The sequence below is a fragment of the Artemia franciscana genome, chromosome 16 (genome assembly GCF_032884065.1).
Source record: "Artemia franciscana chromosome 16, ASM3288406v1, whole genome shotgun sequence".
Classification (NCBI taxonomy): domain Eukaryota; kingdom Metazoa; phylum Arthropoda; class Branchiopoda; order Anostraca; family Artemiidae; genus Artemia; species Artemia franciscana.
In genome coordinates, this window is record NC_088878.1 from 17,524,517 (window position 1) to 17,549,866 (window position 25,350).

General features: G+C 33.2%; 1 protein-coding gene across 1 annotated transcript in view; it reads left to right on the top strand.

The window, feature by feature from the left end:
• Positions 1-337: 337 nt before the first annotated feature.
• The window catches only part of LOC136037154 (peripheral plasma membrane protein CASK-like), a gene marked incomplete in the record, with an annotated part of 194,786 nt that continues 169,773 nt past the window's right edge, over positions 338-25,350 (top strand). Inside the window, 4 exon segments of the mRNA XM_065719673.1 lie at positions 338-442; positions 6,324-6,456; positions 12,612-12,724; positions 22,343-22,448. Coding sequence (XP_065575745.1) covers positions 6,386-6,456; positions 12,612-12,724; positions 22,343-22,448 — 290 coding nt within the window.

The window sequence follows — 25,350 nt, forward strand, 5'->3', positions numbered from 1 at the left end:
GTATATTTTCTCCTCTACAGTATTTACTATTGTTCATTGTCCAAGTCAACAGGACAATCACTGTAATTTTTCAATCAACTGGTGTGAGACTTTTCATGGACCCAAGGGAAGGATGCCTCAGAAAAGGAAGGAAAAAGTGTTAGCTCTTGATAAACTGTAGCTTATAGCTAGCTAAAAAACGCAAGTAGCCCTATCATATCTGCTTTGATTGATAAATATGGAGAAATGTACTGTCCTAGTGTATTTCACCACTAATTAATCGCGTGGTGTTTTTTCGATTATTTTTCGAAAAGAAAACTCGAATCGTTTTTGCCTTCCGGCATTGGAAAATGATCATTTTCATTATCAAAAAAGAAAAGGAAGATAGCCTAAATCTTCAGGTTATCCAGGAAAAAATCCAGTAATTTTAGAAATATTAGAAGTATATCTTCTGCTTGATGAAGTAAATGAGGCTCAACAAAGCTAGAATTAAACTTTAGTTCCTACATTTTATGCTACCAAGAGTTGCAGTTGATGCTTGGCTTGAACTTCCTTATGGCAAGAACACCCCTTAAGATCAGTCTAGAGGGCGAATATTTAAAGTTTTTCACTTTTTTTAGTTTGAGTGCGGTCAAACTAATTGAGTTTGTTGAGAAGGAAACACTATAAAATTCTGTAAACAATTGTTGAAAGTCTTTAAGTACCTGCAGTAGACCAACTTATGTCATCCCTAGAAGCAGTTCACTTTACTTTGCCCTTCCTGCTAATGTGCCAAAATATGGCTTAAATTATACATTTCTCATGAAGTATTGACAGATAGGCCTATGAAGTATTGCTAATATTTTGTCTCCTGAAGCTAGTGTTTTAAAATTACAATGAATTAAAAATGTGTTAAGTAAAATTGGTAAAATAAGGTAAACCCTAGGAAATTTAGGGTAAAATTGGTGTTTTAGAGTTTCCCTGTTGCTACAAAACCAGTTGAGCATTTCTTTTTCACTTAAAGACTTTAATGATTTTTTTTTCATGATTCTGATTTTCCTAAGCTTAAGAAAGGTTGCCTAACACCCCTTGATCTAGAGTTTCATCAATTTAATTAGCTGTCTAGTTATCCCTTTTAAAGATCTTATGCCATTGATAATATCTCAGTAATTGGATAGCTCCTGATTTTTTATGTCAATTTAGGCTATAGGCTATATAAAAAGGGAAAAAATACCATTATTTGGGAGTAGAATTATATTAATAATTTTTCTACATTTAAACCAAAGAAATGTGCCCTCTACAGAAAGAAGGAGTAGATGTAGGTACTTCAAAATACCTTCCCAGGACATACTTTTGTCACAAGACCCACCCTTGAAAGTTTTGTTTTCCAAATCTAACCTCTTTCAAAGATAGCAAAAAGTAGCTAAACTTGAATTTTACTAAGTGGTACCCTAACAGCCTTGCTTGTTTAATAGCTGGTTTTAGCCAAATTCCTTATGTTCTGTGCTTGTTATTTTTCATTTATTGATAAAAGGGCTAATACAAGTAAAAAAGTCCCCTTTCCCCAAACAAAAGTCTGGATATGGCCCTTAAGATTATATATCAATTTTACCTCCATCCTCCCATTTTCTCTTCCCTAGAGCTAACTCTGTATTTATATGAAAATTCTTTACAACTGCAGAAACACAAGGGCCATTAAACTTGAATAATAATTTCTTTTAAGCTTGAATAAATATTAATACATTTGACCCTTATGGGTTATTACTAAATATAATGCAACTCCATTGCTCCTGACTTAAACAGGAGTATAGATATTCCAATTTCCCTTCTGTTGAAAATATGGAATTACCCAAGGGGAAAATAAGGGGGAATTTTTCACATGGCAGAAGAGAATATTCTGTTAGAAGTACTTTCAGGGAAGGGGGGTAAACACTGGCTCTCAGGGAAAAGACAGCATGAATAAAAGATTTCTCTTAAGATATGCAATGTAAAATAAAAATGAAAACATTGATTCTACTTTTGCCCTCCTCATTGTTGAAAATTCAGATCATGTATTTCTTTTTGATTTGGCAACTTCAACATTTGCAGCAAAGGGCTTTACACATTCTTTTAGGAAGGCAATTGAATAAAAAAAAATCCATAAATCAATGTTGTCCCACATATATCACTAAAGGATGTAAAGTGTCAACCAAATCTAGAGTAGTTAGAAGTTGGTCTTTAGAGAATGCAGGCCCTATATGACTTATGCAGGGAAGGAATTCTAATTCTTGCACTCTGCTTAGAATAGAGATACTTCAATTTGACTTTTGTCAAGTATTTTATTTATTTATTAATACAGAGCTACAGTGGTAAGTAAAAGTTGGTTATTCCTATAATTAAATTCCACAAAAAATAACAGTATAAAGACAAATATACTAATAAAAAAAGAAAGAAAAACATACTTAATTTTGTAGGAACATGGAAAAATCAGGGCTACTTTCTTTTTCATCCAAGTTTTTAAAACAAACTTTCAGAACTTAGAAGACTTAGATTCTGTCTCTTTTGTTGCTGTTGTTAGCTAAGCAGAAAGTCTTTAATTCAGAATTTTTCCTAATCCAAGAAGTCTAGAAGCTTGGTCCCTAGGCTGGAGATCTTTGCTCCCATAAGTTAGTCTGTGATTATATTCTTGCTTCTGGTGCTTCTATGTTGGTAGAGACAACCCCCAGATTTTTATTAAACTTCTAATCTGTGTCTTTTGTTCAAGAGGTGCCAATTTATAAGATATGACAGGAACATCATAATGCAACCTTTAGCCTGTCCTTCAAATTAATTAAAAACAAACTTACAAAAAAGAACTTTTTAAAAGAAAAGTAAAGGCATTGTAACCTTATGGTATTAATGGTAACCTTAGGATCAGTAGAAGCAAATTTCTATAGTAATTTAAACTGAAAGCAACCAGAAATTACTATTAAAGAATAAATAAAACCCAAAATGAGCAGAAATTAAATAAACAATCTTAGCAAACAAGCATACAACAGGTACTAATGTAAATGAATAAATAAATCTTAAAACCAGTAAAACACAAATTGAGCTTTAAGTGAACAAAAATCACAACAAAGAAGAGTTTGGCTATTGCCCCCTTCTCTAACTGTAAAGCCTAATGCATGATCAGTGCTTTCCAAAAAATGAATTATATTACAAATGTTTTATTTTATACTTTTTACAACATTGAAAATAAAAATAACAGTGAAATAAAATCTCGAACTGATGAGCTTTCAGCAATTAATGTAAAAATTTATCAAATATAAAGCTTAGTTTTATTAGTTCTTTCTAAGACTGTTAAAGACACATAGTTTTTACTACAATTAAGAGTTTTGCAGTTGTCTCCTCCCCTAACTGTAAAGTCTAAAGGCTACTGTGTTGTTGACGCTTTGCTGAAAACAAATTATATTACAAACATTTTCTTTTGCGTTTCTTAAAATATTAAAATAAAAGTTACAATGAAATAAAATCTTGAACTGAAGAGCTTTCAGCAACTAATATCATTATATATCAAATATTAAGTTAATTTTATTAGTGCCTTCCAAGACTGTTCAAGACACATATAGTTTTCAGTAAGGCACCAATGACACAATATGCTTTAGATTCTTAAAGCTAAGGAAGGGGGCAGTAGCCAAACTCTTGTTTGTAGTGTTTTTTGTTTGTTTTAAGCTTGAGTTGTATATTAAGTTTAAGTTTTAATTGCTGTAAGATTTATTTATTTATCTATATTAGTACCTGTTTTATGTTTGTTATGATTGTTTATTTAATTTCTGTTCATTTTGGGCTTCCTTTATACTTTAACAGTAATTTCTGGTTGCTTTGAGTTTGAATTACTATAGAAATTTGTTTCTGCTGATCTTAAGGTTAATATTGCCTTTGTTTTTCTTTGACAAACTTCTTTTTTGGAAATTTTTTTGCAATTAACTTTTTTTCATCTTTGATTGCCAAAGTTTCAAGTTTTTTAACATACCCATTTCAAAATATTGTTTTTTTCTGCATGAAAGTTTCATCAGAGTATCAAAACTAGTATTAAAGTAATGATATTGAAGCAGCAAAGCAAGAAAGTATCAAAATAACAACAAGCAAATTGCATATCTGACAGTCCTTACTCTGTTATTCAGAGTTACTTTGTGGATCAGTAGATCAGAGTAAACAAATTATCAAAGTAACAATAAGCAACATGCTTAACATACAGCCTTTACCCCATGGCTAGGAGGTGCTTTCAACCCTGGAAGCATAGTTATTTGGCATTTGGACTATTTTGAACAAAATAGCTATCTCAGGATTTTGACCAGATGTATTTGGGGAAGAGGAGGTGGGGAGGGGGGCTGGTTGCTCTTTATTACTTTTGAATCTAAAAGAAGGAACAATAATTTTCAATTTCCAATTAAATGATCCTCCTCCAAAGTTTATATGACCTTTCCTCACAGAAAAATCTTATTTATAACAATGGGCAACTAGCATAACTTATAGCCCTTGCCCTAAGACTTGGGGGATATAAAGCCTAGAACCATAGTTATGTGACATTTGGACTATTTTGAAGCACTTATAAATGGAACTAGAACATTCAATTTCTAATCAAATGAGCCATCTCCAAAGTTTATACAACCACTCCCTCCATAAAAGCGTTATTTGCCCTTCGAGCATAACTTACAAACATTGCTTATGGGCTGTGGGAGTTGTTTCAAACCTGGAGGCATTGCTATATGATCTTTTGACTATTTTGAACAAAATGACTATCTCAAAATTTTGATTTGATGCATTTGTGGAAAAGAGGGCATAGGAGGGGGGGGGGGCGCTAGTTTTCCCCTATTCTTTTTGATGCTTAAGAAGGGAACTAGAACTTTCAATTTCCAATCAAACGAGCTTCCTCCATGGTATGTACAATCGCCTCTTTCATAAAAACCTTATATGCCGCCAACTTATAACTTATAATCATTACCCCAGGACTCAGGGGGGGGGGGGGTGTCAATCCTGGAGGTACTGTCACATAATCTTTTCACTATTTTGAACAAAATGGCTATCTCAAAATTTTGATTGAAAAAGCTTTAGAGCTTGGTCCCCTGGCTGGAGATCTTAGCTCTCATAAGCTGCTCTCTGATTGGAATAATTCTTCTACTGCTTTGTGCTGGTAGAGAAAGTCTCTGAGTTATTATTGAGTTTCTAATCTTTTTATTTTCTCTACAAAGATGCTGGTTTTCTTCCTCAGTCTTTTGTAACTTCTCCCAAAGTGCCCTTACTAATGGGTTCTCTATCTGCAGTGTTGCAGTGCTCTGCGTAGCAGTATCATCTTCAAAATCTTGCATCTGTTGAGTCTGTTCACAACATTCAGTGTTTTTAAATTATACTCTCTCATAAGTAATTGCTACTTTAGGTTTTGTCTTGGTGTCTCACATGACTTTACATTAATGATGGCTGGTATAATGTTCACAGCCTCATTCGTTCTTCAGTTTCTATGATTTCAATTTTCCAATTGTGATAAAAGATTCAATGCAAAGCATTTTCTTAGCTGCATGGCTTCCAAATTTTATTTTGTTAAGACTGGAAGTTGTTAAGACTTTGTGAATACATTATGAGAATTGTTTCAATTTCTATGCGAAAAAAAATTTGTACTAAAGGGCCAGGTAATTGTTATGATGAAATATAAATGAACATTCTTAAGCATTGGAATTAGCACAGATAGCATTTAGGCAGAAGCTTAAATTTAGGTTACATTTTTTTTTCTTGCTATAACTTTAATATTATTTATTTATTTCCTTCAAAATCGAGTATATAAAATACATAAATGAAATTGCAAAAGAAAAAAGAAATGCTTCAACAAACGAAACATGAAATTGATTTAAAATGGGCTTAATGACATAACTGATTATAATACATATAAAAAAAAGCAACAACAAACTATAAAATATTTTTTTTTAACTTTTAAAACGGAAAAGGTTTTAATGCAAGTCAGAAAATTTTCAGACTAATGATAAAAATTACCTTATGATAAATAAAGATTGTGATTAAAATATAATTTTAATCCCATTTCTAAATCTTTAATTTTAAATCTTCAAAATAATTCAGTACTACTAAAACAAATTAGAAAACCAAGAAAAAATTTACATTATTTAAAACAGCAAGCATGAATTGAAGACAAATTGCAGATTTTAAAATCTCAATAAAGTAGGCCATAATAGAGAACCTGCGATATGGCAACTGAATTCAAAAAGAGAACCTAAAATATCACGATGATAGATACCACAAAGCCGCATTATTGAGCCAAATGCCTCTCTAATTTTTTCCTGAAATTTTATCCTTTGATAAGATGTGAAATCTCGTCTTGTTTTAAGTTAAAATTTTAGTTTCAGCATGAAGTCATAAAAAGGCTTTAGACCTTCATTTGCAAGTATTGGCAGTATTGGCAATGGGCAGTATGCATCAAGAGGAAGATGTGTTATTTGATGAAGTTTATAACGTACAGGATATTATATCCAGGTGTGTTTTTCTAGACTTTTTACGAAAAAAAAGAGTTAAAAGAAAGTTTTTCAGCGTTTTAACTTTTCATTCCCAGAGTGATTTGTCATATTTTCAATGCATTTCTAGCTACATTCAAATTGTACAGTGAAGTGAAGTGCCAGATCTACTAGCTTTCAAGAGTCTCAATACACAGGTCTCAGGTTTTCAGTGTGTAGTAGTAGTTTGCCTTTGTGAATCGACCTGTAATTATGAAGCAGTGTAATAGCCAGATTGTAAAAGAGGTTAAAAACCCTTTTTGATGTATGGACTACTACCTTCGGAAGAAATTTTCAAAGAAAAGTAAAAATCAGTGTTAAAACCTAAAATACACAAAAAAACTCAAACTTAAATCAAACTGACATTCCGAATAAGTGAAATAATCAATAATGAATAAAAAATCATGAATAAATCAATGAAACCTAAAGAAACAGAAATTAACTAAATTGAACAAAAAAAAAGAACAGAACTCCCTTCTATACCTAGTCATGAATTCGATTGTTTTTTTGTTTTTTTTTACCAAGTCAGAACTAAGCTTGTTATCATACCGAGTGAAAACTTGGTTTGTTTTCACACTGAGTTAGTCTATGAAAATATTGTCAAGTTTCATTGACTGCACTTATTTCGTTTTGTATCAACTCTGGACTTATCTCCTTCCTACATTGAATTGCTCGTTTTTTTTACCAAGTCATTCTGTAACAATGGCATTCAATTCTGCAGCTTAGGCTTAGCTTTTTTTTACACTAAGCTGGAATTGAGTTTGTTGTTTAACAGAGTCAGTCCACACTATTGCGGTGACATTCCAAATTCTGGACATCGTGTGTTCTGTACCGATTTAGCATTCAGCAAGTCTGCAGACTTCTATATCATGGACTTAAAATTCACTCTACAACAATAGTGGGAAAGGCTGGGAATTGGGTCATTGTTGCACCAGGTCAAAATACATCTCATTCTTCAAACAATTTAGTTTGTTATTTCACGAAGTCAGTCAACAATAATTTAGTGACATTTCACAGTTTGGACTTTGCGCTTTATACCAATTTAGCATTCAACAATGCTGAAGATATCTATATTATGGACAGCAATAGCTTGAAAGCCCGAGAATCAGCTCGTTGTTGAAACTGGTCAAGATTTATCTCATTCTTTCTACAACTCAGTCCGCAGCAATGTTATAAAATTCTTCTACTTGCACTTAGGTAGTTTAAGCACCAATCTGGTCTTCAGCAATGAAGGGAAGTTACTTAGATTAGACTTGGCTTGTTTTTGCGCAGCGGGACTTCTCTGGCTCTTTGCATTCAGTCAGGACTTGTCTTGTTCTTAAGCGGCGAACTTTTGTCTTCCTACCTATACATAAATAGTGTTCAGATTTACTTGAAAGTTTTTGGGAAGTACTTTGGGACAATAAGGCAGAGTGGATTGGTTTTCAGAGGACTTCAAAGGTCCAGAGCTACAATTTATGTTCCATGTGGAAGTGCCTAGATCCATGTGAAATTTGATAGGCAGATACCCATAGCCAAGGAAGCATTTGGCCAAAAATTCCGAACTACTGACCCTCACAGTCCTGGCGCTAGTAGGCTTCAAAGTTTAGTACCAACTTTTGAAATTTTGATGGCTCCTAGCACAGAGACTGTAAGAAATAGCCGTCTTAAATATCCTGTGGACTATCTTCTTGGAAAATGATGTGTGGTTACTGAATACAAATTGGATCTAGACACTAGCGCAGAAGATACTACTACTAACTGCTAACAACTTATTATACCACCAAGCCGTCAAAGGCCAACACAGCTACGCACGCTCCACCATCTCAATATATTCAAATCCATCTTCTTTACACCCTCCCACCAAGTTCCCGTTTCATTTAAATCTTTCTTTATGACATCCTCCCGCCCCAGACGAAAACGACCTGCTTTCTGTTTAGTCCTAGATGGTTGGGCGAAAAGAACAATACTCGGAAATTTGTCATCCTTCATCCACAGAACATGCCCTAACCATCTCAATTTTTCTTTCATTATAGCGCTAGAAAGCAGAATTGAACCATATTTTTGTACAGCCTAACGTATGAAATAAGGTCATTCAGCCGTGTACCCAGAACAATCCATTGGGAATTTCTCTGGAAAAAATCTAGTAAATCTTCATCCGCTTTTCAGAACACCCATGCTTCAGAGCCATATTTGATCACTGTACCTTCCAGTGTTCTAATCTTGGTTTGCAGAGTTATTTTCCTATTCTTCCAAACCTTTTTTTTAACTGTAAAAAAAACACGCTGAGCTTGGCCATTCTACTTTTAGCATCTTCGCTGCTCCCATATTCTTTACTAATAATGCTACCAAGGTAAATGAAGCTGTCCACCTGATCAATCGTTTCGTTACCCAACGTTACCTTTTCATCTTCACTTATTCCTAGCCTTAGTGACGTAGTCTTCTTAACATTAATTTTCAAACCTTTTCTAGCACCCTGAACTCGCGAAACCTCTAAAAATTCATTTATTTTGCTCACACTTTCATCTAGGATGCCGAAATCATCAGCATAATCTAAGTCCAGGAGAGACTTTATTCCCTATTTGATTCCGTGTTCTCTCATCGCCTTTTCTGTGCTCCTTAAGACAAAGTCCATCAAAATGATCCATATAAAAAGGGATAGAATACAACCCTGCTTAACTCCTGAATTAATAGAAAACCAAATGCTAACCTCATTTCCTACCTTAATCGCAGCAATGTTATTCTCGTACTAGCACTAGCACTAATCACTTTAATGTATTTGTCTTGTATACCATACAAGGATAAGACTTTTGCTAAAGCTCTTGTATCAACAGAATCGAACACTGGCTCATAATATATAAAACTAAGGACCAAAGGTGTTTGACAACTAAGGTACTTCCCAGTTATTAACCTAAGAGGGAAAATTTGGTCGACACATTCTCTACCTTTTCTTAAACTGCACTGTTCTTCTCTTAAAACTTTTTTCTTTTGCATCTCTCTGTCTAAAAAGTATCATATTACTAAGTAATTTGCTACCTACAGAAACCAGACTAATGCCTCGATAATTACAACACTCACTCTTATCACCTTTTTTATACAGTGGTTTAATTAAGGTTTTCCTAAAATCTTTAGGTACTTCCCCTTTTTCAAAAATCATATTCATAATCTTCAGCAACTTATTTCTAACCTCAGAGCCACCATATTCAGTAAACGAATACCGCACTATCAGCACCTGGAGCCTTATTATTTTTTAATCCTTATAGCACTGTCACTAACTCTTCCTCACAAAAGATCTTCCTTCACATCCAAAGTATCACAAACTTTTTCATTTTCCTCTGTATCTTTTCCTGCAACTGTATCTCGGTTTAGCACATTATCAAAATGTTTTACCCATCTCTCTTTAACTCTTTCCTTGTGGCCTGGTTCCTATCTTTTACGGATCTCTCAATTGATCAACATGCCAGCATAATATTTTACTATTATGTCGTCTAGCTGCATCTTCCAGATCCTCGTCAATTTTATCCATAGCCTCCACTTCACACATCCTTAGCTCATATTTTAATGCTTTCTCCACTTTCTTTACATTCCCTTTGTTTTCATATGACCCATCACTCAGATAATTCTTGTACAAACCCCTTCTCCTCTATTAAACATAAAGCCTTTTCACTAATATTCCTAGCTGCAGTCTCAACTTTCTTCCCTAAGACACCATCTGCAACTTCACACTTTGTTTTTCTAAAATTATTCCAGCCATCTTCCACATTGTCAAATTTTAAACTCTTAAGTTTAGGATTCAACTGGTTCTGGGAAATTTCTATCAAGTTCTTATCCTGGAGTCTACCAACGTCATAACTTCTCGAGAGGTAGTTGCCCTTCTAAAATTACTGCTTTAAATTAACCCTAGACACTACTAGATGTTGATCTTTACTTTTAACATCAGTAACAGAACTCCTATCAACTATGTTGAACAGAATGGCTATTCCCCTCCCTCAAGATGTTGAAAACACCTTCTTTTTTTTTGGGGGGGGGGGGTTAATGCATTTTCATTCATTCTTCTCAAACTTTGAAAAATCTGTTTTACCCTTCTCCCCCAAATTCTCATGAATTTAAGCTACTAGCTTAGAATGACTAGAACTAGATCCACAACAACTACCTTAGTTCTATTAGTCACAAGTCAATTTACGAAACTTATTAAGGAATCTTGAAGGAAAAGCATATAACATGGAGAATTATAAAATTTAGGCTTAGAGTTTTTACCTTGGGGATTATGATTAGGCTCTTTTTATGCTTCCTGCCCTGAATTGGCACCTTAACTAGGATTTTCTAGTGCCATTTAGCACTTTATAATGACGTTACTAAATTATTTTTATAAAAAGGCTTAGATATAAAATTTAGCTTTCTAGTTGACCCTTCTTATTACAAAAAAATGCAAATAGAAAGCTCATGAGGTGCTTAATTATTGTAACTTAAAAGTCTGAAATTTTAAACGAAAATCACCACCCGCCCCTAATAAGATTTATTAATTTAGAAATTTTTAACCTCATTAAGATCGTAGTTGTATTAACAGCTTCTGCTGGGGATGGGGGCAAATCCCCTGGACCAAGAGCAAGATATATTTTTTTTAATTTTTTTACGCGAAAACTTGTATTATATTTTTTTTTATTTGACTTGTTGTCGAATATTTTTATTTTACAATTTTCACCAACTATTTTCCAAAAAAACTCCTAAAAAGTTAGAAAGGATCAATAATAAGAAGAGAGGTGGAAAGGATCAGGCGAAGATAGGTAGAACTTAAAATTGGTGCAGATTTATGAAAATCCACCTTTGTCCTATTAAGTATCCAAAATAACTATCATATGTCTATCAAGTAAACCAAAGAACTCCTTAGTGCAAATGTCGAAGAAAGAGTTTGCAGACGTAAAATTAATTTTTGTCTTGTCTCATTGGTAATTGTTTTCTTCTTCGAAAATTTAAGATGTTTAATTTGTCTCTGAGGAAAACAGTGTAAAAGCTTTGCTCGAAGAGTTTTGTAGAGAATACTGTCCAGTACTATAACAAGTAATTTATATTTTTACTTAAGTATTAGATATCAAGTACTTCTATAATTTTTACTTAAGTATCAAGTACCAAGTACATGAACAAAAATGTACTGAAATAGTATTTGCGATTTGATTACACAGTCTGTCCTTGGAAAGTACTTTTCTATGTGCTTTATAGAACTGATAGATAAGGAAAAGCTGAATTTTATTAATAAAGACTGAATAATATAATAAGTAATTCTTTACCTCTTTGACAATAATATGTAGTCACTAAAATTCACATCTTTAAATCTAAAACAATGATACAACAAACCACTCGGGATTTGGTTGATGTTGATACATGTGTTCTTCTTCCTGATTAAGAACTGGCCATTTGATTTGATCATTGCTAAGCACTGAAATATACAATCTCCCAACAAATTTGTCAAATGAGAAAGAATGGAATATCCTATGGAGAAACGCCTTTCAACAGGGTCTCAAGGGACAAAAGACATTTGTACTCTCTGAGATTTGGCAGACCTGAGGCAGTCCTTAAAATTTGCCACCCAAGAACAGGGCTTTGAAATCGGTCACTTTACCACCGGCTTCAACTCAAGGCTCTGACTCCTGAAACTTTAAACATAAGTGCTCTGACTCCTAACGTTTTCTTCAAAGAAGTAAGAACTCTGAATCCAACATTCCTGCTAATTTACTGCAGAATTAATGAGAGAAAATGATATTAATGAGAAAAATGTAGATAAGTAATATTGTAGGCTAATTATAGTGCATAATTAACCTACAAATATTAATTTTGTTTATTATTGTGACTTTTTAGTAGTATTTAAGAATATTTCGTTTGACTCCAGCCTTTATGTGTATCCATAACTCTGGCTCTAACTCCGACTCCAAAGTGTCTTACATTATTTCTATTAGCCTCCGACTCCATTCAGCAAAAATTTTCTAAATCTCTTGAGTCCACGAATCTGACTTTTTTTTAAAAAAAGGGGGAGGATATACAGTGGCCCCTGTGCTCTCCAAAATTAATGCCATTTATAGCTGTATGGAGAAACATTATCGTAGTTCAATGTCTCAGCTATAATGAAGACTAAGCTAAGGAGACTTAATCTGTTCTCTTTACCAGGGGTCCATGTTCTGTTATTCGGAAATGTGTCCACAAAGAAACAGGAAAAACATTTGTCGTGAAAATCGTGGACGTTGCTAAGTTTACGTCAATGCCTGGCCTTAGCACTGAAGGTAAGAATTTTATGTCAGTCAATTCTCTTATTTGTTTTTCGCTGATTTATCTGTTTGTCGAAGCTTTTGAAGTATAACGGCAGGGAAGAGCTTTTTTGTTATGGTATTTTTTGGAGAATGGTCGACAAGCTTTATGTTTTCCTCGGCACATTGACTTTTTCTGCCATTTTCTAAAGTTGGATAAAAACCCATAGCTGAGGGAAGTCTGAGCTCCGTTTTTATTGTCTAGTACTTCATACTTGCCAATCCGACGGTCCAACTAACAGTCATATGACAAAATTTAATGTATCTTCGCCATTGCATTATGGTGTGTTTCTTTATCATACTCCATATTAAGAATTATGAGGATCTCCGTTTTATATTTTTTCAAGGAACATCTGTAAGCTCTCTTGCTGAAATTTTCCTATCCAATAGTGCAAGAAATAACATTTAAATCGTCTACTTTACTTCTCCCCTGTAGTCTAGGATTATTACCAGGATTTTCTGCTTTTATGTTGTAGATGTTTTGGCAAATAAAAACCATACTGCTCCAAAAGAATCATTATTTTGAGTGAAATGCAAACAACATTCAAGTTTTTAGGGTTTGAGAAGGGGAGGGTAGCCATAATTTGCGGTAGTTCTTTTTTTGTAAAACGTGATTTGTCTTGTGATTTTGTTTTGTTGCTGTATAGTTGTCGATGCTATGACAAAATAAAGAACAGACTCTTTAAATACAAGTCATACTTAGTAAAGTGCAAATGAGGTTCTGTTCTTCAGAAAGTTTAGGGGCAGTAGCTCTAGTCTAATTTGGGGTAATTTTTGTTCGTTTTAAAGTTGATTTGATTATTCATTGTGACTTCTGTTCGGTTTAGAAACATCTGTTCATTCGTAGCTCTATCTGTTATGTTTCTGTTGAATCTTCAACTTCAACTTCTTCAACTTTTTCTTCATTCTACTTAAAAAATACAAAAACAGTATTATGCTCAACAGAGAGCAGAGCTCGTAAGGCTGGGAGAGCGCAAAAATATAGAAAAAAACATCAACATCTCATCGTAATAATGATTCCAAAATTTAACATGGTAAAAGATAAACAAAATAGAAAAAACTTGTAAAAGAGAAGTAACAAGGATAAGTAAATAAATAAATATCGTGCAGGAGGGGCGTAAGAGGCCGTCCCAGACACCGGGACAGAAAAACAAAACATAAAAATAAGAAGATCAAATAATTTAATTTTCCATCATCAATGGTGAATAATCAAAAATTTAGCAAACAATCTTTAATATTTGCTTTTTTAAATTTAGTTGAGATTTTTGGGATGGATCAAACAGAATTTTATCATTCAGCTTATAAATGTTAGCAATGAAGGGTATTTGGTACCTAATCAAAAACCTTGACCTTTCAGAACTTACAAGTTCAAGTTCATTTTCAAGTTCATTTATTTATTAATTGCACATACATATATATATATATATATAAATGACATAGGCCTATGGGGAGACAAGCTTGAAAAACTAGGCCTAGACAAAGATAAAATAATAACACACTACAATACAAAGATAAACATGACGGCAAAGATACAATAACACAACAATAATATGAAAGTAGCAGCTAGCCCAGGGTCATTCAATACTATTGAAGAAATTAAAAATGTCCATGTTATTAAATATAAATTAATACTGGAAGATAGCTGAGAGGCCCATAATCACCCAGAGCAACGAATCATACAAAAACTTTGCCTTACTAAAAAGATACTTAATTAAAAATAATCCTGAACTAAATGAAATTTAAGTTTCCTTTTTATTAAATGGATACAGGAAAAATTATCAATAAGAGTCTTGTGAGCATCCCAGCACCGAGCTATTGACACAAACGGAGCGAGTTTAGATATCTCAGTATTATACTTGTCAGTGTAGATATCCTTTTTTTGTCGAGTGTTATAATTATGTAAATCTTGTGATTGGGAGAACAAACTTTGATGGAGGTAATATTGTACATCCCATTGGATGGAGGAATTCGGTACATCCCAGATCTCCGACAATCCGAACGAGGAAGTAAAATTAACAGAGATTTGTCATAGAAATAATTTTTAGAATTTTGGATTTGAAAATGCCATATGGAAGTATTTAATGCTCGTATATCATTTAAATCTAACAAATTTAAGAAGAGGAATAATGTTTTAATTTCTGAAACATTTTCAAGTTTTGAAGGTCGATGTAAGAAATTTCCAAGTATTCTTATTGCCCTATTTTGTAGTACCTGTAAGGGTTTTTATGCTTCCAAAATGTATTAAGATATACAACTGAGCAGTAATTCAAATAAGAAGTAATTAGAGAGTGGTAAATTATTTTTAAAATGGTAAAAGGAAAAATATTCTTCACACGATACGTTGACCCAATATTTTGAGCAAGTTTTAATCTTAAATACTCAATATGATTATGAAATGACAAAAGGGGATCAAGAAAAACTCCTAAATAACGATATGATTGGACCCTACAAATTTTTTGGTCACCAACCGGAAGCTCCTGACAAGAAATCTCTCGAGTGGCACGTTTTGAACGACCAAAAACCATAAAGTTAGTTTTTGTAAAATTTGGTACTAGATTATTGGAAACAAACCATCGATTTACTGAGATAACACTTATAGTCAGATTTTCGATCAATGTCAATGAATCCCTAGCTTTAACTGTTATAGCTGTATCATCTGCAAATAGAATTGCATGGCTAATACTCTCATACAAACCTCATGGAAGATCATTAACATAAAGCAAAAATAAAAGTGGACCTAATACTGAGCCTTGGGGGACACCAATATCAATAAGACTTTTTAAATTAGTCATTTTTCCACCGACATCTACTGTGATTTTGCGTCCGCACAGGTATGATTTAATAATTTGTAATCCTTTCCCTCTTATGCCGGAATTTATCATTTTGTTAAGAAGAATTTCATGATTTAAAGTGTCAAATGCTTTTTTTATATCATAGAAAACAGTAGCCACATGGAAATCATCATCTAAACAATCATTTATTTCTAATGAAAGAGCTGCAACTGCGTGCTGTGTCGAACGGTTTGCCCTAAATCCAAATTGATATTTAGTAAAGAAATTTATTTTATCTAAATAGCTAGAAATCCTTTCTTTTAAAATTTTTTCAAACACTTTAGATAATGGTGATAAAATTGCAATTGGACGATAATTACTTACATCAGATTTATTTCCCTTGTTTATACACCGGAATTACTCGGGCAATTTTCCATCTACTAGGAAATATACCTGAATTGATACTCAAATTGAAAATGTGGACAAGTGGTTCAAAAATAACTCCGGCAATACTCTTTAACAAATTTGTTGATAATTCATCATATCCAACTGAATTACCGTTTTTTATATTTTTGATAATCTTATGGAATTCTGCAAAACTAACAGGGGCCAGAAATATGATCGTACATTCATTGGGGGGTAAATATTCTTTATGCGATTATGCAGGAATCTATTCCTGCTGAAACAATTGCTTGACCAACACCAGCAAAATAATCACTAAACATATTAGCAACATCTTGCGGTTCTCTAACTTCTATTTATATTAATTAATACCTCAGGATGTGATAACTTTTTATTTTTTCTAATTTTATCCTTAATTAAATTCCAAGTTTTTCGAGGAGAATCAGAATTTTTAAATGAATTTTCATAATACACTCTTTCATTTTCTCTAAAAATCCTTACTAACAGATTCTTATAATTTTTGAAACGTATTATATTTATTTCAGTGGGATACTCCATTTTAATTTTATATAAACGATTTTTTTCATTAATAGACCTCAAAAGCGACGCATTTACCCATGGTTTTCTTGGTGTTTGCCTATTTCCTTTCAGATTTCTATACGGGCAAAATTTATCAAGCTTTTCAGTCAATATATTATAAAGATTATCTAAGGATTGATCTGGATCCATTTCATCAATTACTGAACTCCACTCTACGTCACCGAGTGCTTCTTTTAATTTTAACAAATTTTTTTCCCCAAAGTCTCTTCGCTTTGTTGACTTATTTTCATTATATGGGAAATGTAACGAAAAATCAGCCATAAGTATGCAGTGATCGGATGAATCATTAGGAATGACATATGTATTAACAGCACTTTCAGGTGAAAAAATATTATCAATTAGTGAATATTACGTATCAGTTATTCTGGATGGTACAAGACATGCAGGATATAATCCATGAGATAGCGGACATTCTAAAAACCTCAAAGGGTTACTATCCAGTCTATTCTGATTAGCAGAAACAAGGTTCATTAAGTCAATATTAAAATCTCCCATAACTAGATAAGAAGTATTAAGACTAGCTAATTTATCCAAGAATTTTTCAAAACAATTCCTAAATTCTATCTGACTAGCTGACAGACTACGGTAAATAACTGCGATTAGAATCTCCTCATTATTTAGAAAAAACATTCAACAACACAAGATTCAAATAACATTTCAATATTCATTGGCAAAAAATCTAGTCTTGCACGGGCTGGTATGCAGCTTTTAATTGAAACACCAAGACCACCTTTCTGTTGCATACTCCTCCCAACATGAAACAATTGATAACCATCAACATGAACACTTTCAATTGAAAACTCATCTAAAAAAGTTTAGCATAAACCGAATATGTCCGTATCAGATGTCGATAGAAAAGTGTTAATTGTATCCCTTGCAGTCCTCCAGCCCCGAAAATTCCAAAACGATATCCTCCTTGTTCTAGAATTTTTCTTTGCCAATCCATTCAAAAATGAATATTGATTTTTTGGTATATCTAAAATGCTGCTATTATCTTCATTATCACTAGCTACAATATTTTGGAAAACTGAATGAAACAACGGAGAATCTCGCTCACATTCTTTTAACCTTGATGATGGAATTCCGTCACTACCTCTATCCATTATCAAATATTACCACCATGTCAAGAATAACCACACCACGACCCATGCGCCCAACAAACAAAAATAAAAAGTAACAGACACAGAAACAACTAAGAAAAGAAAAAAGAAATGTTTTCATTCTAAGGCAAATTCTTTAAAATATTCTACCGCTATTCATAAAGACCTCTGTGTGCTTCAAAACAAGCAGTAAAAAAAGATAACTAAAGAGAAAGAATAGTAATAAATATATAGAACAACAAAAATTAGTGAGAAGATAAATAAAAAACAGATAAATACGAGACAAAACATGATTAAACGTTTCCTACTTGTATATTTTAAAACATACTAACAGGGCGCTTTACTATTAGACGATATGATTTTATTTCACTGAAACATCACTTGGAAAACTATGATGTACATGTCCTCGGGCGTTCGGAAAGTCGTCAACCTCTGGTATGCTGTCATTAAATGAATATTTCGTAATTGAGTCGTCAGGTCTTTTCACAAACAAGTTTGTCTGAATCCCCTTTGATATCCATGCCTCATACCTTGGAATCTTCCGCAATTTATCCCGTTTCGTCAAAATCAGCTTACGTTTTTACGAATTTTGGCTGGCACATTCACTAATAAACAAGTTGCTATTATTTCCATGAAATGTCTTGTCCCTAAGCTTGCTGGCACTTTTTATAATAGAAAGCTTGTCGTCTTTTTTATTTAGTGTCACCTTTAAAAATTTACGATTTCCTTCATATTGCGAGATTGTAAAATTTACTTCAGGCAACCTCAATGGAAAATTCCCCAAACATATCCCCCTGTTTTCAACCCCTCCCTCAGCCAAAAAATCCCCTTGAAAACGCCTTTACACTTCCCAGTAACCATTACTATATGTACTATAGCACTGGTCAAAGTTTGTAAATTGTAGCCCCTCCCAAGGGGACTGTGGGGGATTAAGTCGTCCCCAAAGACATAGTTATAAGGTTTTTCGACTACGCTGAATAAAATGGCTATCTCAGAATTCTGATCCGTTGACTTTGGGAAAATAATTAGCGTGGGAGGGGGCCTAGGTACCCTCTAATTTTTTTTGGTCACTTAAAAAGAGCACTAGAACTTTGCCTTTCCGTTAGAATGAGCCCTTTCGCAACATTCTAGGACCACTTGGTCGATACGATCACCCCTGGGAAAAAAAAAACAAACAAACAAATAAACACGCATCCGTGATCTGCCTTCTGGTAAAAAATACAAAATTCCTCATTTTTGTAGACAGGAGCTTGAAACCTCGACAACAGGGTTCTCTGATACGCTGAATCTGATGGTGTGATTTTCGTTAAGATTCTATGACTTTTAAGGGGGTGTTTCCCCCTATTTTCTAAAATAAGGCAAATTTTCTCAGGCCCGTAACTTTTGATGGGTAAGACTAAACTTGATAAAACTTATATATCTAAAATCAGCATTAAAATGCGATTCTTTTGATGTAGCTGTTGGTATCATTTTTAGAATTTCCATTTATTAGAGTTTTGGTTGCTCCTTACTACAGTTCGTTACCTCGAACTGTTTGATCAATATCCTCGCAAACTGCATTCCATATGATGATATTATTTTCTAACTTGGCGGCTTCCAATTTCACAATCCGACACATTGAATCTTCATTTTTTCTTTTTAACTTTGTTAATTCATCAGTACAAGTTTTTAATTACAAATTGAGGCAGGACGTATCATCTTCAATTTTTCCAATTTTCAATTCACTATTAATCATCTTATTTTTAAGAAGCGAATGTTCTTTATCCAGATTATCGACCCTTGTAGTAAGAGTACCTAATTGATTGCATAAGTTATCTAATTTATTACCATTTTCTTTTACGATTTCAAGAATTTGCTTAAAATCTGCAGCTAGTATTGATATTTCTGGTTTCGAGCTAGAGCTATCATCTGAGGTGTCTAATGAAATATTCATACCTTCTCGTTTCGGATTTTTCCTTTTACGTCCCATTCTACATTGACTTTGTACTAATATCCCAGTCTTAATACGTATTACTAAATATCCAACAGTTCTTGATATAATGTTTTCAGGATTGAATGAGTATCCAAAAGTTCTTGAAATAGTATTTTCACATAAATCCACAAAGAGGTCTTAAATGCGTCTTACTCTGACGAGAGCATTGAATGAACTGTCCTGTGAATGTGTGAATGTTATTGTGTGAATATGTGTAAATGTGTGAATGTTATTTTTCATTTTTGTTTTCTATTTGTTTTGCGTTGCAGTTAATTATTCATGGTGGGTTCTGTTTGTTATAAATTCAATTATCTGTCTTTCTGTTCTGTGGATTCCAGATAAGTCGGTACAGCTATATGTATAAATCGAAACAGTTTGATGTGTTTTAAATAAAAATTTATCAAACAAAATTTATTTTTTATTAAACTGTAAATTCGACGGCATGAAAAAATGGTATTTGCATAATTTTGCGATTTAAAAAATGGCAAAAAGGCCTATTTCGTAAAATTGACAATTGCACAAATACTTTCATTTATTTATTTTAGTTTTGGCGTACTATAGAGGATGGAAAGCTCAGGTGACTCGAGGGAGGATCGGCAAAGAGTGGCAGAAGGCTCTTTGGCTAGAACGAATATAAATATTATTATTAGATAAAAAATAATGTCACACTTTTATAGTAAAAAAGGAAAAATTATTTAAATCGAGTTGGATGGCCTTGTAAATGCCCGCAAATCTGGTTACTCCAAATAAAAGCGTACTTCTATGCCACTAGAAGCGTAAATCAGTTGACGGTGATAGCATAACGGTATGCAGAAAACTTGTCTCATTGAAAAACAGGGGTCGAACCCAGACGTAGAATTTGACGGCTGGTAGGCTCGAACTCTTTTTCTTCCGGTTGGGCTTATAAATATGTAGCCTTCTTTTATGTAATTTATCTAAAACTATACTATTGGCATAATTTTTCATAATTTTCTGGTTTTTTTTTGGGTTGGGAAATGATAGGCTGATTAGTGAACCCACAAGGGCAGCCTTAATTGCCAAAGGGTTTACACCTGTAGGATGCAATTTTGGACTTAGCTCCCTTTTAATCTAAAATTATGTCATATAAGCGAGAACTTATGGATTTGAATTAGTTTTGATTATTTCGCTCTATATTCGATTGCAAAGTTATTGGCATCTATAGGGTTGCGACACTGTCAAAAATGGAGATATTGATGTTATTGCTCTACATGGGGTGGAATATTGGTACCCCTCCCCCCTTCGACGACAAAAAATTCAAGTTTTCGTTTAAATTCAGAGCATCCCTCTGTAGCAGTGCACATAGAAGTCTATTGTGGGTAGGAGGTAGTGTTGGTTAATTTGATCTTTTGTGCCAACGGACGATCCAAAAGTTCGAAGTTTTGTTATTGCGGCCTCAATATCCTGGAACGAACGATCTTGCTTTCCTCTCCCCTCCCCTAATTATTGTGCCAATAATTGCCATAGGACTTTTGCTCAAAATTTTATGGGTTATAAGAATTATATAAGCTAGGCATTCCCTTAAGGCCCATCGTGGCTTGTACGAAAGCCCCCGCCTCCAATATTGGAAAATGGTTAAGTACAGGCTTCAAACCTTTGCTTTATGCTCAAAATTCATACATATGTAATTCGGTAGATTTAGTTTAAAAACTCAAAACGAAAGTATCTCAGAAAATACAATTATAAGTGGTTTTGACACTGTTTCTATGTATACAAATATTGCTGTGGTAGTGTCTGAGAAATTATTAGAAATTTAAATAGAAAAACAAATTTTTTCAACTGAAAGAAAGGAGCAACATTAAAACTTAAAACGAACAGAAATTATTACGTGTATGAGGGGGTTTGCACCCTCGCTGTTTACTCTAAGTTTGAATTTTGTTCCAATTCTTTAAGAATGACCCCTGAATCACAAAGACCGATTGATTAGAATATATAGTTCTTTTGAAAATACTAAGAAACATTAGCGTTAAGAGCAAGGTATTGACGAGGGGGCAAACCCCTCAAATATGTAATAATTTATGTTCGTTTTAAGTTTTGATATTGCTCCTTTCTTTCAGTTGAAGAAACTTCCTCACGGAAAATTCTCTTCCCCACATGAAAAAAACCTCCATGGAAAGATCCTTCCGCGCAGCCCCTCAACAAATAATAAATTATTTGTCCGTCCGTCTAGAGGAATCGAACACATGAAGAAAATGCGCGATTTTTGCTGTGGGGCTCTAGAAGACAGTTGATACGACAAAAAACAAGTCGTATATTAAATACGTGTCATGAGAAAAGGTAAAACAGGGCATGAAAATTGACAAAATTTGAAGAGCCTTACACTATTCCTCGAGCAGATCAGGCTTAAGACTGATCTTGATCTCTTGAATCTGACGGATGTCGGCTGTATTGCTTCAATTTCATCAATTGTCTTGTTTTACCAACTAGAGAGCTTCATAAAAAAAAGATCTTCATATGAATGATATGGAAAGACAGTGTGGTTCTTGTCAATTTCTTTAATTTTGAATGTGGTTTGAACAGACGTTTAAAGTAGGCTGAGACATTTATTTAAAGAATTCTAGAAAACAAAGAAATAAAAATCATTTAATTAATTAGTTATTTAAGAAATAATTATTTAAATAAAAATCATTAAAAAATTTAAATTATGTAACCTGTTATGTTTCTTCCTGACCTATTAAAGTACCTCCTATTAAACAAGAATTAGTTTTTAAAACCATTGAATTTTTTCCAGATTTGAAGAGGGAAGCAACGTTATGCCATCTTCTAAAGCACCCACATATCGTTGAATTATTAGAAACCTATAGCTCAGAGGGGATGCTTTATATGGTCTTCGAATTGTAAGTTTCCATTCGTTTCATATAAGTTACTGTGACATTGATCCCACATGACTGTTAAATAAGGCTCTCCATGAAAAGTTAGATAGAATTTGAAATTTGAAACGAGCGAACTATCAGGAAAGAAAAACAGAAACTTCATTCGAACCTCAGATGGAATGAAAACGTATTCTAAATTTTAAACCAACTTAAATTACTACAAATAAGAGTGTTGTTGCGCCCCCCTCAAATAATTACTTGGAAATTAATATGAAACTTAGCTTTGAATTAAAGTTTAAGTATAAAACTAGTGTGTTCCCCTGTAGTTGTATTTTTGCTGTAAAACAACGAAGTCTGTGATCTAAATGTACCCTACTTAAACAAGCTTCAGTTTCTTCTCTTTGAAAAGAGAAGGAATACAAGGAAAGTCGCTTGTTTCTATGTCTTTTTTCAAAATTTGAAACCTCTGCACCTTTAACCCAACACTAATTTTTTTTTAGATCTAAATCGAGTAATTTGTAGATTTCCGACCTACCATCTACTATCACTAGAATGTTCGTTTTAAATTGTCCATGGTGGTGATTCTTAAATGCAAATTAACGGGTTATATTTTTGTTATTATAATTTTGTTAATGTACAAAATTATAGTATACGGGTTAGTTATAATTTCGTTATTAAACACACTTCCGGAATTATAAAATTTTTTTTTCAATGTTCTCTGAATTTCATATTTAACAATTTTGTTAATCTTGTATTTAACCTAATACTTTAAAAACCAAATTTAAAAATAATATTGTTATTATACTTGTGGGAATTTTTTTTTTAGGAGGAGTCGTGATTATACTTGTGGGAATTTTTTTTTAGGAGGAGTCGTGAGGGGGGGGGGGATAATTCCGCCGAGAGGAATTTTCCATATGGAAATGAATTTTGTTTGCATGTCTTTTTCCGACTCTTTGCATTTGCAATCGACGTAAATTAGATATACAATTTATATAAATGTAGGGTGATTTTTTGTGGGAGATTTTCATGGAAGAATTGTCTGCGGGGGTGGGAAAATTTTTAGGGGGAAGTTTCCGCGGGGAAAAATTTTTCATATACTTTAATACTTAAAAGCACGATTTTATCTTTACGTGGAGGGGAGAGGTTTCTGCATAGGAGAATTTCGATTGAATTTTTAGTCAGATTGCAGCAGCACGCGATCGGTAAGCCAGTTTATAAATGAAAATAACCACAAAAAAATGTGCCATGACAAAATGACGTCTTTAAATGGTAAAAATGTCAAGATTAAAAAAGGTGAGACAGCCCCTGAGCTTATATTTGCCACAAGGCCAAAAACCGTTCTAGCCTTGGGCATATTGTTGGAATTTGCACCGATAGAAAATTAATGTAAATCACTGATTAACCTACTGTTTTGTATCGGTGCCCTGTGAAGGATTTTGCAACGAATTCAGAGCATTTAGGGTGTCCTGACTTTGGGTATTCTTCAAAATAGGATATTCTCTTCAAATGAAAAATTACTCATTGCTATAAGTTGAAGTCACAATTGAGAGTTTTTGAATAATACTAAGAAAAGAAGAAAAAACGAAAAAGGGAAAATTCTTCAAAGTGATAACTGCCGGTTTTTTTGTCGTTCTGTAACTAATCTTGGCGAGTTTAGGCAATAGCTATCAGGTAAAATAAACGGGTATAAGACAAAGGGTAACGGTTAAAACAGAAACGGGAATGGTAGTAAAAAGAATAGGCACTTTTTTTAATCCATCTTCTTAAAAAAAAAAAAAAAAAAAAAAAAAAAAAAAAAAAAAAAAAAAAAAAAAAAAAAAAAAAAAAAAAAAAACGGTGAATCCGTCCAATTCTCTAAGTGAAACCGATTTTGAAGAATAAATATAATAAAATTGGAAAGAGCCTTAAATTAGAACTAGAAGAGAAAATGCTATAAAAATTACGAAAATGCTGAATAAACTCAATGTTGAAATAAACTCGTAGTTATATAATTGAGAGCTTGGTGAACTTTTTTGTCCTTAAGCGATTTGATCTTCAAGCAGTTGATGTGGAAAAAGAGTTTAAAAGAATAAAAAAGGTTCGGTCTTGAAAATGATTGATACTAACGGGAAAAAAAATGATTAAAGACTGATTTAAAGATTGAAAATTGATGTAACTAGACAAGTTGTTTCAGGTTACCTGTAGCGATTTGATCTTCAAGCAGTGGATGTGGAAAAAGAGTTTAAAAGAATAATAAAGGTTCGGTCTTGTAAATGATTGATACTAACGGGAAAAAAATGATTAAAGACTGATTTAAAGATTGAAAATTGATGTAACCAGAGAAGTTGTTTCAGGCTACCTGTAACGATTTGATCTTCAAGCAGTTGATGTGGAAAAGGAGTTTAAAAGAATAAAAAAGGTTCGGTCTTGTAAATGATTGATACTAACGGGAAAAAATGATTAAAGACTGATTTAAAGATTGAAAATTGATGTAACTAGAGAAGTTGTTTCAGGTTACCTGTAGCGATTTGATCTTCAAGCAGTGGATGTGGAAAAAGAGTTTAAAAGAATAATAAAGGTTCGGTCTTGTAAATGATTGATACTAACGGGAAAAAATGATTAAAGACTGATTTAAAGATTGAAAATTGATGTAACCAGAGAAGTTGTTTCAGCTTACCTGTAGCGATTTGATCTTCAAGCAGTTGATGTGGAAAAAGAGTTTAAAAGAATAAAAAGGTTCGGTCTTGTAAATGATTGATACTAACGGGAAAAAAATGATTAAAGACTGATTTAGAGATTGAAAATTGATGTAACTAGACAAGTTGTTTCAGGCTACCTGTAACGATTTGATCTTCAAGCAGTTGATGTGGAAAAGGAGTTTAAAAGAATAAAAAAGGTTCGGTCTTGTAAATGATTGATACTAACGGGAAAAAATGATTAAAGACTG